At 35.2% G+C, this 18,983-nt stretch overlaps 1 protein-coding gene across 4 annotated transcripts in view; it reads right to left on the bottom strand.

The window, feature by feature from the left end:
* Window positions 1-8,344: 8,344 nt before the first annotated feature.
* Window positions 8,345-18,983, bottom strand: part of LOC131063486 (DNA mismatch repair protein MSH4) — a 223,565-nt gene continuing 212,926 nt past the window's right edge. For all 4 annotated transcript variants that reach the window (XM_057997313.2, XM_057997312.2, XM_057997315.2 and 1 more), the window contains 3 exons: window positions 9,369-9,483; window positions 9,125-9,244; window positions 8,345-8,993 (listed from right to left, as the gene is read on the bottom strand). In XM_057997313.2, coding sequence (XP_057853296.2) covers window positions 8,829-8,993; window positions 9,125-9,244; window positions 9,369-9,483 — 400 coding nt within the window. In that variant the 3' untranslated portion in view covers window positions 8,345-8,828. The remainder of the gene's footprint in view (window positions 8,994-9,124; window positions 9,245-9,368; window positions 9,484-18,983) is intronic.

Raw genomic sequence — 18,983 nt, 5'->3', positions numbered from 1 at the left:
TAAGTGATGCCATATGTGAGAAGCTCACCAAAGTGCCAACTCCTCTTAAGTTCAACATGATATCTTATTTGGTGTATGCAACAACTTCTATGAGGAATTTCCTAGGACTATCTACATCAAGAGACAAAAGGCAAGTTTCTTTATATGACTACTATTCCAGTTGGTACTGAAAAACAATTTCAATCATTTTCAAAGAGTGAATGGTGCATTCTTTGGTTATCACATGTGCATGCTGGACAAAAATTCATACAACAAAAGAGTGTTTAATCATGCTTGGGAAGTTGTGAACGAATATGGGTGCATGTTCCTACAATTCCTTACTTTCACGTATCTAAGGGTGGGATGCTTTAATGGTGAACCTTTCACACTCCCAAGATATCCATAAGATAAAATTGTTTTGATGGAACTGGGTCGTCAGATGGTGGCAGTGCATGAAGCACAATCTGGCTCACAAAAATAGGTCTAAAGTTCTCCTTGACCATTGGTATGTACTCTATCAACTCAATCTTCAAGGCTAGGGCAATGGAAGAAGAGATGAGGAGAGTAACTATGAGATTCTTCAAGGCTAGGAGAGACTTTGATCATAGAGGAACGAGGAACAAATTGAAGAAATCATATGCTCATGTGCACCATATTGAAGACATCTATATTTATTGTAGGAAAGAGCATGATGTCAAGAAGCTTGATTACTGTCGGCTCACAGTGGATCGAATTTGAGAACTTGACCTTGTTGATATTCCAGATGATCTTGAAGAGGATGGTAATGTTCTAGACCTTACTTATGTTGAAAAGAAAGTTTCATCAACACCCTTGCCTCTCATTCATTGGTCATATAAGGATTCAACTTCCATCAGAGATAGATTCCAAAGTATTCTTGTGAATACTAATGTTTGGCTTTCAAGCAAGAGAATTCACAAAGAATAAACAAGATCCTGCCACTCCTCAGAAAGCTCCAAAGTTGAAATTTATAGTTGGGGCTAACAAAGGAAAGACCCAAAGAGAACCGTCCACTTCAAATATTTAGGAAATAAAAGAGTCAAAAGTATAAGATGAGCATTTGGACAATGAACATCCTGATATGGAGCCCATTGATGTTGATCAACTTGAAGGTGAGCAAGAGGCTAATGAAGAGCATGATGAATATGATGAAGGACTACCACAATCAGATAAGTCCTATGAGTCCCTACCCCAGGTATCTCTCTCTTCTTCTACCATGGTACACACTCCTATTTATACCACTAAATTAGAACCTTTTGGATCTACTGTCACTTCTGTCACCCCTAGCGCAATTGTACATATTTCTTCCAATAGTGCTAGTGAGTCTGACTTTGATACCCCACATGATAATATTGAGAATGTTTTATCTACTTTTCTGAATTTGTTTGAAGTGTCGACCACCATGTTGGATGACTTTGATAAGTTCATGGCAAAGACGATCTCTCAAAAATCCTCCTATTGTTGTTACCACAACATCACCTATTGTGACTACTACTTCTCAAGAGCAAATATATCCCTCTCAAGCTTTAGTCACATGTGTTGATGATGATTCTTCCTTACCACCATGGTTGTTCTCAAATGGCCCTAAGAGAAAGAAACAAGCTCTTTCTCTAGATGATTTTGATTTTAGTTAGCTCATTTCCACCAAACCTAAGATCACCAAGAAAGCCAAGACCATATCAAGGGTGAAGGTGGATAAAGATAGAAACAAATATGTAGCGATTTCCATTCCTCCTTTTGATAAAGACATTGATAAGATCCAAGACTCAGATTATATCATCAACAAGGTTGAATTGGGAAAACAAACTCATGATTATGCCACATCAAATGTTCAATCAACTTTGGATTCCCTTGTTTCTAGGTATGATGAAGACAAAATCAAGAAGGATAATCTCAAGGCATAGGTTGAAAAACTCACTAGTGTGCTAATCAAGGTGACTAAGTCTTTAGTGGCCATTGAACCAATGACTTCAACACTAGATGAAAAATTTATGAAGAGAGCTGAGCAAGCATCTTCATGAAGTGAAATAGTGGGAAAATGGATGGATAGGATGCTTAGCCAAGGTACGCAGCTCCTGAGCTTAGCTGTCACCATAGTCAACAATCTTGATACCATGAAAACTGAGGTGGCTAACACCATAGAAATCTTCTCTCAAGAGTTAGAAGTGAAGGAAAAGGATGTTGATGCATGATTCAAATGATCTTATAATTCTTTTGATGCTTCTGGATTCGATTGTGTGAAAATTTTCACACAGTCGAATCTAGAAGCATCAAAAGAATTATATCATGGATTGTGGAAATCTAATAGCATTAATTAGATGATCTTGTGCAAAATAGTGACATTCCTTCTTGAGCTATGTATGTTGAGCAGCGAGAGGCATTAGAGCATCAAATGAATATTTGCAATGTCCCCTTTTCCATTCTATTTTGTTTTGGGGACTATTGGCCAATCACGAGACCCGTTGGTCAGTCAGAGGCAAAATTAAGGTTTCCTATGTTTTGGGAGGATGCTTTGGCAATTTTGGTGGCTTGTTTGTTGGAGTTTTATAGTTCTGATTTTGGATTCCTTCTGGGTTTTCAGAAAGCTTTGCAATGATGGTACATGCATAGAAATCAATGGAGTTTGGTAAACTTACTATTTTTAGTAAGTAGGGGCGATGCCAACTTATTTTTTGGGTTTTTTTGGGTTTTCAAAGAGCTTCATGATGGTGTGACATGCAAATGAATATGAAGACTTTATCAGACTTACTATTTTTAGTAGGTTGTGACAACTGCTCAGAATGTGGTTAAAATGCATTTGGACACTTACTATTTTTTACAGTATGCTACTTTTTGTAAGTGCTATTTTTGGCAAGTTTTAGTGATCTAGTTCAAGGACTATTTCTGGCCGTACAATATTCTGTACTTTGGCCTTCAGTTCACTATGACAGTAGTTCAACACATGGGAAAAGTATTTTTATTATTATTTTAATGTCCCCCTTGGCCTAGGTGTATGACTTATGTATTTCTGGTTATGACCTAAGGGGACGACTTGAGGTGATAAAGTATTATTTTATGTCATAAGGTTGGGTGATTTAGTGTTGAGGGAAAATATTTTATAAAATGAAATATTAATAAGGCAAGATGGACGCCTTATGGGAAGTAAGTTAATTTTATAATATATTTCACTTATCTACCTTGGACGCCACATTATTATTTTATTGTCATTTTTATAAAGTATATTTGCTTCTATGTGAAGGTCGACTAGGAAAGGAGGGGAAATGAAATGCAAATTTCAAATTAAGGTGAAATTAGTGTGCATTTGGGTTTGACATCCATTTGGAGGAATGCGAATTTCAATTTGGAGACACCAAGGTTATAAATAAGAGTGTTGGGCTCTTGTTTTGGTATCCATGAATATTTATAACAAAGTGCTGTCGAATTTGTGCAACTTGTGCTTTGGAGTTGAGAGCTTCCTAGCTTATACTAGTTTCGTTCTTGAGAGATAGCACCTAGCTATTGGAGAGCCTATTTCTCATCTAGAGGAATAGAATGAGCTACATTGAGATGGATTTTGTTATTGTATTTTCAATTTTCTGAGTGTTAGTGTGATTTTGTATGTTGCTGGTTTGTCCATGGCTAAAGCAATTATTCGATCATATCTTCCTGCCTAATTGTCTGATCATTCTAGGTATTGGCTTGCTAGTTTCCTCTCTGCTAGGCATCCCTTTCTATTAAGTTTCATTAATTATAGCAAAGAGCTAGATTTTTAAGGTAGATCGCCCATCTCCAAGCAGGTTGTACCATGTTGGAAGTGACCTTGGGATGAGTTTGAAGGCCATTTGGATTAGTTTGCTCATTGAGACTTGGGCATCCCTTTCATAGCTCTCATTTGCCACTGATTTTGAGCTATTCGGAGGTGTCTTGAAGGAGATACGAACTTCAAGTGCTACTGCTTTGGTTTTTGGTGTGTTATTTTAGATTTGGTAAAGTGTTCTTTTGTCTTGTATTTTCTAGAATTCATTTTTATAGCTTCTTGGAGTATCTTCTTGTATCTCTTAGATATTGGAGCTTGATGTACTGACAAGCATTTTGTAGAGTTTCCATTGTAAGGCTGATTCATTAGTACTAAAACAATCCATTTTATTTCTGCACTATACTTCTTCTATCGCTCACTGCACAAGTGGAAGAGTTTGAATTGCCGCCTATCTCTATTCTATTTTGTACTCCTATCCTCCCGTTGAATAAATGGTTGAGTGATAGTTTTATTATTTCTTGTCCTCCCGCTGAAAAGTGGTTGAGTGATTGTCATTTGCTTAATTTAATCCTCCCACTGAACAAGTGGTTGAGTGATTGCTTTACTTTCAGAATTTCCTTTCAACACAAGTTTTTGATTATCCTAACCTTAACGAGTGCTGAATGTTGTGTTGAAAACTAAAAAACAATTAAGGGGGATATTACAATATTCCAAGCGGCTTATCAAAAACATGAGAAAAGCTCAAAAAGAATGCATAGACAAAAAGAAGAGAGATTGTTGATAAGATATCAGAAATCCCTTGTACTTTCCTTGATGAAAATTAGGAAGCACTTGATGTGGATATGATCATCAAGGAGTTTAGTTTATTACTAACTACTTAAATTGAGAGTGAGGACTTCTCTTTGTCCTCTATTGACAAATTGGTTGATCTACAATTTGTTTTGGATATTCTTGATTCTCTTTTAAAGAAACATAATTTTTTTTGTGTTTACTTAGGAGATTCTATTACATGGGTCAAGGTCATCACCAGTCATACCCAAAGTCCCGATGAAGCTCAAATGAAGATCGCTCTACATATATTTGAAGAATTTTAGAAACAAGATCAACGTGAAGAAAATGATACAATCGTTTTTTATGATTTTCTAGTGGCATTTTGTAATTCCAATCAACACCTTAAGTGTCATTTTGTATATGCTTTAGTACACATGTAAGACTGCACGTGTCCTAAGTCAAATAGGTCTCTACTTTTGACTTAGTCACAATTAGTTGTAACTTTTCCTATTTTTGTGCATCATCCCTCTTCTATATATATGAGGGATTTCATTGTAATAAGGATTTTTTTTCCATCTTTTTGCTAATACATCGAAACTTTGCAGAATTGAAAAACTATCTAAGTCTTTGAGCTTATAGTGTATTGAAAAAAGAAAAGAAGTTGCATCCAATCTTTGTCTTGGGACTATTTTATTGTGTGAGGGAATGTTCTTATGTCATTCTTGTCTACTTTCTTTGAGGTTCAATCTTGCATTGTGTAAAGTATTTGAACTAGAAGAGGTTAAGTGGAATATTGTAAACTTTGTTTTATGATATCTAATTAAAAATGTTTGTATTGATAAGTGGATAATAAAGTGAAGTCTTTGTACTTTGTTGAGTTATCTTGTTATAGTAGAAAGTTTTATGATATACTTGGAAGACTTTGTGCTTACAATATGTCAATTTTGGGTTACAGTGGTTGATAGGACTTGAGTGTTTGAAGGAGAATTTGAGCTCTTTTGTATACAAAAGGCCCATCCCTTAAGTCATTTTCAAAAAAAAATGCAATGAAAGACTTCGCGCTTTCATGGACACTTTGCTTTCAATTAGTATAGATTTCTAAAATTACTGCAAGTTTGAATTGTTTTTATTGAGAAAAGAAGAAATCGGTTCTAAATAGAGAATTAGATAAAAACTAGTTCTTTAAAAAGAGAATCAAGTTATTATACCATCTTGGATTAGTGTAAAGTTAGCAAGTAGATTTAGAATAGATAGAGATTAATGTGGAAAGGGGGAGCCTTCCCTTATAAATAGGAGAGATCACATCTTGCATTCTGAGAGGTATTATCTCCATGTACTGTCATGAAACTCACTTTTTGTAAGCCTACACGAGTTTATAAAATTTTCACCCAATACACACACACACACATGCATGCATACATACATACATACATACATACACACAAACACATATAGGTGTGTGTACATGAAACAATGCAAACAAAGAAAGAACCAAGAAACAAAAAGCCCAAAAAAATTAATGAAAATAAATAATAAAAGAAACAAGGAAAACAAAGAAAGGGCCAAATACACACACACAAAAATATAAATCACAAACCTTAGGAATCACATTCCTCCTTCCAAAGACCCCAAAGACATCCTTCTTAACTCGATTGTCTATAAAGTCATTTGTTTGTGTGGCACTCCTTATATTGGCGAGTCTGGTCGCTCTATTAGTTCAAGAATCAAAGAACATTGGACTAGCATTAAACATGAACGAATCCTTAACTCGTCCTTTGCAGAGCACTCTTCCAAAACTAAACACCACATCCCCTTAGAAGACACCCAAATTGTTGCGGTTGAGGACAACTACTTTAGAAGGAAGCTCAAAGAGACCATTGAAATCCATGATCAACCCTCCAACCTCAATCGAGATGGGGGTCGGAATTTAAGATTCTCTTGGCTCCCCCTTCTAAACCATCTTAAGAAACCTAGTTCTCCCACTCCCCATGGTCCCGTTCTTCTCCTTGTGTGATCGACTTGCCCTTTCCCTTCCCCTTAATCCTTTCTTTTCGATCCTCCTTTTCTAGGCCTCTTTTCTCTCTTCTCTTCCTTTCTTTTCCATTCCTTGGCTCCTCTCTTTCCATTTGTGTCTTGTTCTTCTTGTTAAGGTGTTTGGTCCCCTTGTTTTCCTTCTAGGTTCTTTGGCTTCCTTGTTTGTTGGTGTTTCTTTCTATTTTTGTTCTTTTCCCTCTAATTTTTGTTTTTGTCCTTTTTCAATTTTGTGTTTGTTGGTTTTTTTGGCTTTAGCTTTGGTTCTTTTAATGTGTGTGTATGTGCACATATATATAAGCAAAAAGAACCAACAAACACAAAGGTTTTATTTTCATCATCTTCCTTCTCTATTTTATTTCTGTTTCAATTATTTGTTTGTTTATTTTTTGGTGTTATATTTATTTATTTATTTTTATTTCTTTTAGAATTTCTTTTTGCTCCTTTTAGTTTTTTGTGCCTGGTCCTTGTGCATGTTCTCCCATCTTTTTAATCTTCTAGATCTGCTAATATCCTTATTTTTCGTTCTCTTGCTCCTTCACTTGCTCTCTTTCCCTGATGATGGATCATGGTGTTTGATCCGAAATGTTGGCAACAACAAAATCTACATGGTCAAATCCAAAAGTATAACAATCAAATGAATTTATTATTTTACTTATTATCAAAATGGTGATTCCACATGAGCTAAAAAATGAGTGTATTTGGAAATGAACCGGCATTCTTGTCTTCTCAATTCTTGACTAGTAAACTTGGCACATGTAAGAGAAGTCTACAAGCATTCTATAGGAACCATTTGAGGGTCTCAAGCAAAAGGGAAGATGACAATTAGAGGTTGTATCTCTCAAAAAGTAGAAGCAGTAGTAGTTATAGGCTTGACAAAGTTATGTAGACTCTGTGTACTTGTATATTATGAGCAATACACTTTGGTAGAGCACTTGCCCATGTCAACAAGGTTTTTCTATCTCATATTCTTTATGTTGTGTTTCATTTACACTTCGGTACTTCTTTATGACCTACTTCATTTGGAGGTCATAAATTTTGTATACAAACTTGAAATGAAGTTCAATTTCCTTGAAATTGCATAAAATTTCAAAAGGAACACGAATATATAATAATATTCAACTTCCTTACCACCAAGCTGATTAAAAATATGATGGACCCAAACTGAAAAAGTGGAATGTTTCATATTGTATTATATTGAAAAACATACATAGGAGAAATTCATAGATCTATGGAAACAAGCATTAAGGATCTCTGCATGAACATTTGTTTCCACAAAGTGGGAAAAATTGCTTTAGAAAAACATTTGGATGGAATGAAGCATCATAATTAGATTTTAGATATAGAAGTCAAATCTAATTGATATTGATATTAAATATACATAAGCCAAGTCTCATCTGTGATGTTAATATAAACAAAATTATGATTGTCAAATCTAGAAAACAAATTACTCTTAGACTCTTTTCATTGACAATCATCCCTATCTTAGATTCTTATGACATTAAAGATGTAGAAGTTAAGTATCAACATTAATTGTGATGTGATGAATTTGGTAGCAAAGAAAAATCAAAATCATCGATCACAAGGTGCTCAAGAAACTTTGTATGAAAGAAAACCTTAAATTTTATATCTAATGATTTGTACTAATTCTCTCAGCATCAATAAAAAATAGTCATATGGTTCTTTTGATAAAATAAATTTGATTCCTTTGAAAACAATCTGAAAGTGGACAATCTGAACAAGTTGTTTAAGCAAGGCTTCAAAAAATTGGGACTTTCTTAATCAAGATTCATAACAAAAGAACTGACATAGAGAAAAATCTGAAATAGTGTTGTGCTGGAGCAATTAGATGATGCTTATGTTCAGAAAACCTCTAATTTCCTCTTTTTTATCCTAACACTTGATTTTGTACTCAATCGAGGATGGTAACATCCTAGTATGGTTAACCAAAAGAGAAAAATGTTAAACTGTTCTATGACCACATGCAATTAAAAATTGTTAAGAGTCATGGAATCAAGACTATTAGATGATGAACTTATAACTTGTTCATTTTAGTTGTGTATCTGATCGTTGTAGAACAGTAAGTTAGGTTCACCAATAAAGCACAATTCAAATTACAGTACAAGTATTACAAAAAATAGATAAAGCTGAACCAATTACAAAACTTTTCTGAAAAAGTTGAGCAAAGAAAAACATCAAGTATTATGGAATGAAGGCGAAATAGAGTGTCAATCCATCACGAAAGTCATAGTCAAGGTAAAGGAGCTTCTATTAGGTCACTGTGTTAAGCTCACTATATTCGCCCATCTATGAAACTTTCCTTCAGAGTTTGCAGGGAACTACGGAGGTCTTCCTCGCTCATGTTTGCATATTTCAAACATAGAACTTTTTGTGCAACATGGTACTCCTTTCGTAGTGGAAGATATTGCTTATGATTGAGTTGCAGGTAACTTCTTTCCTAATTTATAGATATAGAAACACATGATAATCACGAAAAGGTTAATGAAAATTTCAAAAAACATATAAACACATGAAATCCACCCCAAAAAATAAAGAACAAAAACAGATGTGGCAAAAAATCTCAATCACCTCCTCCATTATCTTCTGTGTAACACACTTAGCTTCTTCAACAACTGAGTTTGGCAGCCCAGCAACACTGGCTAGCAGCAGACCGTAGTGAGGGACATTACTAAGACCTTTAAGAGCAAACTAAGAATTTCCAGTCTCCAAATAGTCAGTGATTTTTCAACGTTAATACTTGAGATTGTCAATAAAATAGAAGATTAATCACCCATATGAAGAGAAATGCAAAGAAGAGTAAGTAAAATATAACCTTGAAGTCCATTCTATTGGCTTTGACATCCACTTGAAAATGACAGACTTTGACATTTGGATACATACTTGCCAAATCAGCAAGACGCTCCATGTGTGTTGCAAATATTGTATACCTATATGATGAAAAATCAAGTTTTGGATCAATTTTCTAAGAAGACTGTCTTTAGATAATTTATATTTTTGTGGCATCACATTTCCCGAGTCAATTTTTCATTTTTTTGATGACCAATTTCCGTGAGTAGTCATGGTAATACTAATATAAATTAGCTATCAAGGAGAGAACTTACTACACGTTTAAAACTACCACAGATTATAAACATTTAATTAAAAATATTTCTACCAAAATTCTTATTCTTCAACAAAATAAAGAATTTCTCTTCAATCTAAACTTGCTTGGTTTTAAAATTAATGATGAATACAATTTTACAAATTTACAGCCAAAGATGTGATTGTGCTTTATGGTTTGAGAGAAGTTGACAAAGACTCATGGCACCCCAATTCCATTATGCTTACCTCAGATACCAAATTCATCTTTTTAGCCCTAGACTGGGTATGGCCGTGAGTTTGGTAATGGTGCAATCTAAGTTCATCCTCGGATTTGTCCTAGGTCTGGCCCAAGTGCTTGGGCTGGACCTAGGTACTTGGGCGTACCCAGCCGTGTGGGTAAAAAAAAATGGGCCCACAACAAAAAAACAATTTTTAACACTTTAAAAGAAAACGAAACCCTAACTTCACCATTTCACTCATTTATCATGTTCTATTTGTTCATTTCACCCATTTTCCATCACAATATTTTTCATTGTTTTTACCTCCAAGCTTGTTTTAAAGTTGGTTGCATTTTTCTTCAAAGGTGAAGGTGATGGAGGTTTGAGACACACACAAAAGGCTAAGGAATCATTGGAGAAGGAATATTTAGCCATCAAAGGTGAGTGAATCTTCATTTTTTTCAAGTTTTCAAGAATATTTTCAAGAATATTTTCAAGATTTTTCAAGTTTTTATTAATTTTTTTAAGAAGTTTTGAACATTTTTTTACACTTTGCATGCATAATAGGGGGTTATAATGCCAATTTTTTTTCAATAATGTTTTGAGTTTTCTATTTTAGGTTAATTCTTCATAAATGATGGTTACCAGTGGAAGCTCTAGTTTAGTTGCTCAGGGCCAAAGCGAAGAGAGCTCTTTTAAAATTGATGCAGGTTTGCCACTTTGGCATTATGTAAAAATGATCAAGCAAATGTTTGGTGGTGGGAGTTAACTTTGGTAGTGTAAACATTGTGGCACAATGTATACAAGCTCATACTATTGAGTGAAAGGTCACTTTTGCACCATCTTGAACACGAAATAAAAGCTTGTAAGGGGCCAAATAAGAAAGGGCTGCCAAAAGCTCTAATCCTAAAATATATTAGAGAACAAGAGGAAGCCAATATGAGAAGCAACAAACCAAAGAAAGATTGTCCTCTTGCCAAGCCAATCTCAAAGTGGCCCCCTAGTAGCTTCACAAAACCAGTTGGCCCACATCCTTTCATGTCAGTGGCACCTTTTGAACCAAAGAATGTTGTGGTTATACAAAAAGGGGCCCATTGGATAGGGCCTTCAAAAATGAAATCAAAGAGGTTTCTGGTTAGACCATTTCTCGTTGCATTTATGGCAATGGGCTTCCTTTCAATATTGTTAGATCACCTTATTGGTGGCAGATGGTGAGTACCCTTTGCAAGACACCTAATTAGGTTGTTCTTGGGTATGAAAAAGTGCAAACCACCTTATTGGCAAAGGAGAAAGTTTCAAAAGAGACATCTTTGAGAGTGACCAACAACACATGGATGGAAATAGGTGTCTTCATCATTTTTGATGGATGGAAATATTGCAAAAATAGGCCATTGATCAATGTTATAGCAGTGTCCCTTTAGCCCCTAAAGGGACGATGTTTTTGAAGGTAGTGGATTGTGAGGGGCAAGTAAAAGATGCAAGCTTCATTGCCAATATCCTCATAGAATCCATTGACATGGCAGGGCCTCAAAATGTTGTCCAATTCATAACGAACAATGCTAAATATTGTAGGACAACTAAGTCTATAGTGGAGGCTACATATAATCACATTTTTTGGACACCATGTGTAGTCCACTCACTCAATTTGATCCTGTAAAAGATTAGCACACACATTGATTGGTCAAACAAGTTTACATGGAGGGTGAGGAGATTCAAATGTTTGTGACTAATCATCACATATCACAAGCCATATTCGGGACCTTCTCCAACTTGGAGTTGTCGAAGGTAATTTAATTTACTTTTTTAATGTTCTAGCTTTTATTTTTTATAGTTGATATGACGTGTATATGTTATGCCATGTTAGGTTGCTGAAACATGATTTGCATCTCACACACTCGTCTTAAGACAAATTGTGAATGTGCGAGAGGCCTTGAGTGCTATGGTCATCGACACCTTGTGAAGTGTATGAAAGCAATCGAACACAAAAAGAGCCCAAAAAGTAAAAGCATTGATCCTTGATGTTGATTGGTGGGATCATGTGGAAGATGTTTTGAGTTTTACGGAGTCCATCATGAGCATGCTTAAGTATGCTGATACTGATCGCCCATGTTTGGGTGAAATTTATGATGGCATGGACTCCATGGTGAAGAAAATAAGAGAAATAATAGAGGCCAAGGAACATGACCTAGTGAAAACATTTTTCAAAATTATGCAACAAATTATTGTTGACCATCGGAACAAGATGACCACCCCCTTACATCTCTTAGCATTTGCTTTGATGCCAAAGTTTTATAGCACAAAGATACTTGCATTGCTAAGGAGGGTGCATCCATATAGAGATGCGGAGGTTGCTATTGGCTATAGGGTTGCACATTTAGAAAGATATATTCAGATGATGAAACTCAAAAGATTGCCTTGAGTGAGTTTGGCTGATTTGTATCTTCAAAATATCATGATACTACTATTCTTCATGCCAAATATAGGATAGATGCTAATGAGTGGTGGTATGCACATAGTCAAGGCTCCATTTTCTTGCAGCCTCTTGCAATTAAATTCTCTCCCATGTATCTTTTTATTTTTTATTTTTATCGTTCTCCATTCAATGTTATCATATTAAAATCTTTTATTTTATAATTTGTGTTTTATTTTTTTACCTAAATGTTGTATGCAAAATCAATAGGTTGCAAGTTCTTCAATTGAGCGGAATTGCAGTACATACTCCATCCACTCAGTCAAGTGCAATCGTTTGGGTGCAAGAAAAGCAGAGAATTTGGTCTACATACACTCCAACCTTCGTCTATTATCACATAAGAAACCGGATACAATGAGGATGTGACAAGGAATTGGGATCTAGCCCCTAAGTTGCTGATTTAGATGCTATAGTTGCATATCTTGCCCAAGTCTCTATAGATGATCATGAGGCAGCTCTTGCACTTGACACAGATGTAGCTAGTGGGAGTGGCAATTCAATGAATTGTGATTCAAATGATGTTGAACTAAATGTTGACCTTGAAGCTTCTGAAGAAGATGAATATTGATATTAAATATGGGCCATGGTTTGTAATTTTAATTTTCATTGTGTCATGACATTTTGAGACTTGAATATTATGATATTATGAATATTTATTGGCAATTATGGATTTGAGTATCACTCTTCTTATAGTTATACACAGATGCAATTTATATTTAATAATTTTGATGTTTGAACATATATATAATATATCTATATGTATATGTGTGTGTGTGTGTACAGACATACCCGTACCCATACCCAAGGGAATTTTTTTGCCATACCCGCGAATCCATATCCGTACACGTACTCAAATCGACAACTTAGTATTTAAATATTTAATTATTTAAGGCACATCAATCGTTTGGTTAAGCATGAAAAATTTAAAACTTCTAATTCATAATCCAATGAGCTATTACACTAAGGTACTTTTTAAGCAACTTTGGTAAATGATTTAATAAATAGCTCAATATTACACCAAAGTTACAAAAAAGGTTGAAAAGTGTTGGAATCAAAAAATGACTACACAGGAGTGATATTGACGATGAATGATGATAAATTGGATTTGAGTGGATGACTTATTATAAATAGACACTTTGTCCAAGAATCTTGGAGAACAAACTAAAAGCTGAAAATAACATTGAAAAGTGTCTTCTAATTCCTCTAGACCATCTAAGCAGACTGGTAATATCAAATAACCAGTCCAATAAGGTTGACATGCCCAAAATGTCAAGGCCAACTACAATGCAAGAGAACCCAAAATTTGGGACATTACACGAGTCCCTCAATTGAGTATTGCTTTAGGCAACTATAAAATTACTGATGATTTCTATGTGGTAGACATTGGGGATACAAATGTCATCCTGGAAATTTGGAGGCTTCATTCATTGGGAAAATACTCATATAATTTTCAGATTGGAGTTGAATTTAGAGTGGACAACAAGAAGGTAGTCTTGAGAGGTTTTCCCAATGATGAACCTAGGATCATGACAAGAAAGAGGATGGAGAGGATATTCCGATATTTAGACATGGAGATCTTGCATGGGAAGCCTAATGTTTGATTTCTTCTTAAATTCCTACGAACAGTGGTGGGTAGTGTCATGTTGATATTCAATATGGGGTGAATAAGCACAATGTGGTTTCTAGTGAGATTCCGCCTAGGAGAACTCTTAATAGGGTTTTGAGCATATGATTGAGCAAAAGGAGTGCTATAAGACCATTAGTACCACTCCTTATCGCCATCCAAAAAAAATAAAAAAGAAAACAGTGAAAACGATTAAGGAGTTATCATACTTGAGACACATCAAGCCTGGCTCAAGTCCCTTTGCTTCCTCAGTTGTTTTGGTGAAGAAAAAGGATGAGACTATGTGAATATGCATTGACTACAGTACACTTAACAAGAAAATTATCGAAAACAAGTATCCTATTCCCAAGATCGATTAGCTTTTGGATGAGCTTCATGGTGTAGTATATTTTTCAAAGATTGATCTTCATTCAGGATACCATTAGATAAAAGTTAGGGAGTAGTACATACACAAAACAACTTTTAAGTGCCAACACTATGAATTTCTGGTCATACCCTTTGGCTTGACCAATGTTTTCACCACTTTCAATCTTGCATGAACCACATTTTTAATAAGTAGTTGTGGAAGTTTCTTTTGGTATTCTTTGATGATATTCTTATATACAATAGGATTTGGGAGGAACACCTTAGACATCTTGATGAGGTGTTAGGCCAAGTGTGAGTTTGGGATGACAAAGATACTTTACTTGGGATATGTGATCAGTGCAAATGGTGTCAATTTTCACCAGGAGATGAAATAGGTTATTCTAGATTAGCTACCACTGAAGGCATTGATAAAGCTGAGAGGATTCTTTGGTTTATGCAATTACTGCAAGAGGTTGTTAAAGGGTTTTCTTAGCTTCGTTCACTTCTTACAAATCTCACTAAGAAGAGAGATTTCAAATAGATAGAAGTGGCTCAACATGCATTTGAAAAAATCAAGAAGGTGATGAGTACTTGCCTTGTTTTGGCTTTGCCTAATTTCTCTCAACCTTTTGTTATGGAGTTTGATGCTTCAGGTGAGGAAATTGGAGTAGCATTGATGTAGAATAGGCATCCCATTGCCTGTGAGATGTGAAAGCTTTGAGACACAAAGAGGTTGTGTTCCATCTACAATAAGGAGATGCTTTCCATCATGCATGCATTGGCAAAGTTTAGGTAGTACTTGGTAGGTGGAATATTTGTTGTCTGAATAGATCACAACAATCTAAAAATTTTCATTAAGCAAAAAGATTTGAATGAGACAACAAAAGTGGGTTAGTAAAATCTAGGCATGCGATTTTGACATAGAGTATGTGAAGGGATAGAAGAATATTGTTGTCAATGCTCTTCATAGGAAAACCACTATTTTCTCCTTGGCATAGAGATCTCAGTTAACTAGAGGGCTCATCTTTTAGTTGAGTGTTCCAAAAATGCTTTTGCTTGCAAGACTATGGATGACAGGATTCAAGATGATTGATTCAAGGTGGTAGATGATGTCATCTACTACAAGGACGTGATTTACTTGGTGCTTGAGTCAAGGTTGAAGGAGAATTCTTTTTGGGCCATTCATTATACACAACTTGCAAGACATCCAAGGTTCTTCAAAACCTATATGTAGGTTAGAGAAATTCTCTTGGAAGGGTCTCAAGGATGATGCCTTTTGGCATGTTTGTGAGTGTATAACTTGTCAACAAAATAAGTCAGACAATAGTTTCCTAGCAAGTTTATTGCAAGTGAGTTTATTGTAGTCACTTAAGGAGAATCTATAGAATGCACATTTTTTGTAGAAAACTTATGCAATTAAGCATAAAGTTGAGAGAAGTTTCGAGGTGGGTGACCTAGTTTTCTTGCACCTTCAACCTTATAGGCAATCTTGTTTGAAGAAGAGCGGTGCAAAGAAGTTGAAGCCTCACTTCTATGGTCCTTACAAGACTGCATGCAGTTTGGTGAAATACCTTATGAATTGGAGCTACTGGAGAATAGTAGAATTCATAATGTGTTCTACGTTTCTTGCTTTAAAAGGGCACTTGGGCAGCATATCACATCATCATGAGAGATTCCACCATTGGATGAGGAGGGAAAATTGGTATTGGTTCCTAATGCTATTTTGGATGTTAGAGAGAGGAGGTTGAGAAGACGAGTGATTAAGGAGTATGATTAGATGGAGGGAATTTCCTATTGAGGATGCTACTTGGGAAGGTGAACAAATATTGCAGCATCCAGATCTTTGCTTGCTTGAGGACAAGCAATTTTTAGAAGGGAGGACTATAATGTCCGCTTTTGAGGAGTAGCCAAAGATGGCCCAATTAGCCTATTTTATTCCTGTAGGCTAAATATCAGGGAATAAATTAAATTAATTACTTAAAGTTGTCCAATAAAATAATATTTTTCAGATAGCTTTAATTAATTTAATAGACTAACGTATGTGAAAATTAAAAGGTCACTTTATTATTGAGCTCTAATTAAATATTTTAAGCGGGAATTTGAATAGTCCTTTGGGAATGTTCTTAGGAAAAGTATAAAAGAAGAATTGGAGGCTCATTTGCATATGCTTGGTTATATTCTCTATTGTGGATTTTGGAGCTTCTTGTGCAGAAAACCCTAGGATGAAAACCGTAAGGGAAATCAATTTTGGTGGAGCAAAATCTACCCTAGCTGGTTGCAGGTGGAATCATTTAGATTTCATACTTGGATTGAGTGAGTTATAATTTTGTGAAATCTTGTGAGCAAGAAAAAATTATTCAACTTATTTGTATCTGTTGAAAGGGCTTGTAGGCATTGAGTTGGATGCCATAAAAGAAAATTTGTGGACTGGTGAATATTTACTGATTCAATATGATTTGAAACATAGCACTTCAGGGCTGGGCATGAAAAAACTCTAATCGTGCGAGAACTTCTTGTTCTGGTTGAGTGTTGAAAGTTGAAACATTGTGACATGAGCACCTTATTCGTAGGCAAATGAACACTGTGTTCTGGGTGCAACTGTGAATAGAGTTTGAATGCATTTTAGGCTGCCATATACAAGGTAGATTGGTGTGAGTCTCCAGGTCAGGTCATCGTAATTTCTAGTAGCTGTTTCTTACTATCACTAAGGTGTTTGAGGAATCAGCAGAGGCATTTCAGTTTGTGTGGAGCCAATGTCCATTCCTAAGGTTGTTATTTGGGGCTTCAGACCTCTTGTTGCAAGTCAAACAGTCCTAGTCAAGAGACGTGTGGGTATTACAGTGCCAGGCGATTGTTTTTGGAGTCTCAGGACTCTTATTTCATCTTCTTCGTTGGTTGAACCCATATTAGTCTCATATTCCAGCTGTACATGCTTAAACCATAGAGAAAAGGTCGGCAATGTAATGTCCCAACTTCCATAATAGAATTTAATAATAAATAATAATAATAGAATTAAAGTACAATAGAATAAAAATATAATTTAAATTAAAATATAAAGAATATAACTAAATATAAATAAAGTTTAGTTAAGTTAATGAATGGTCAAAAGGCATGAAATGATAAGCTGCGACTCTCTCAAATATGAGGTATAAAAGGGAGAAGAGAACTCATTCGAAGGGGGGAGAATATGGAAATGAAAGTGCAGATCTGATGGTGAAAGGTAGTGTCCCTTTCAAAGGACATAAATAATGAAGAGTTGCACTCTTTCAAAGGGAGCTAATGATGAAAGGGTGTGTCTCTTGCGAAAGGGCATACATGATGAAGGGGTGTGACCTCTCCCTCACATTGAAAGATATAAAGTAAAGGAATCAGAAGCATCTAGGGAGATCATCATCGATCAGATCAGATCAGAACTATTATTAAGTTAAAGGCACAAAAAGACCTTAAGAAAGAAGAATTGAAGGATTCAGATTGGATTTTATAAGATTTTAAATATTCAGCAGCTCGTCTGATTACCACAGTTTGCTAATTTATTATATGTAAAATGAATTCCTTCATATGTTCTGAATATACCCAATCATGGTAAGAGAAGGAAGAAGAACATGAAAGAAAGCAGATTGAACTCACAGCAAGTAAGGAACTCTCTATCATATCCATGTTTAAGACATTGGTACGTGATCCTGTGCACCATATTTCTACAGCATTCTTTGCATACTAATGTCTGATAACAGTCTACTGTTATGTACATTTACACATCATACTTTAGAGTCATTTATGGTTATATATTCTGGAAAAAGTGATGAAATATGATACTTTGCATACATATACATATACATATATATATATATATATATATATATATATATATATATATATTCATTCTGGTTTGTCATGGTAGAAGAAGAATGGTTGCAATAGGGGGAATGGCGTTAAGGGTCACCTCTAAGCATGCCACCTCATATGTTTGGCAGAGTCCACATGAGGCCAAAGGGGGGTGAAGGTGCTCTGCCTTTGGGCTTAGGAGGGTTAGACTTAGGACACCCTATTGATGCAATCTCCATCCTCTCTATGATGATGATGATGATGATTCATATGAGTAGGAGAAGGTGACTCGATTGAGGGAGAACAGCATTAAGGACACCCTACCAAGTATGACTTGATTGAGGGAGAATGGCATTTACTCTATCAAGTACGGTTAAGGGAGAACGGTTGTTGAGGACACCCTATTAAGTCATCCCTCCCAAGTCACTTTGTTTGGGATACTTATACTTATGATCCATGTTTCTTTACATTTATATTTATCTAGCTTTTTTTTACCTTAATAATCATAGTTAGCTCTCTTTGATTTATGAATCATAGTTAGTCTTCTTGTTTTATATAGTTAGCCTTCCTTCATTTTATCATGATCAGTTCATTCTTTACTTAGTATGTTTGTAATTAATCACTTATATGTTATAATTGCTAGACTATTTCCTAACTTGTTGCAGGGTTTTACTATTAAGAGTTAAAAGGCACTCCCTCTCGTAACCCTCCTTTAATAACTAAGAATTATAATCTAGGGTAAACTAGGGTAATTTATAAAAAGGGACATTACAAGAAAATCCATTAAAATGTATTTCCGCACATTGACAATTATAGCAGAACTGTGGTGTCATTCGCAAAAATATATTAAATGTAATGCTTAATGCA

Source organism: Cryptomeria japonica, chromosome 6, assembly GCF_030272615.1.
Source record: "Cryptomeria japonica chromosome 6, Sugi_1.0, whole genome shotgun sequence".
Classification (NCBI taxonomy): domain Eukaryota; kingdom Viridiplantae; phylum Streptophyta; class Pinopsida; order Cupressales; family Cupressaceae; genus Cryptomeria; species Cryptomeria japonica.
The sequence above is the reverse complement of the archived record's forward strand: the minus strand, read 5'-3'. Positions and strand labels throughout refer to the sequence as shown.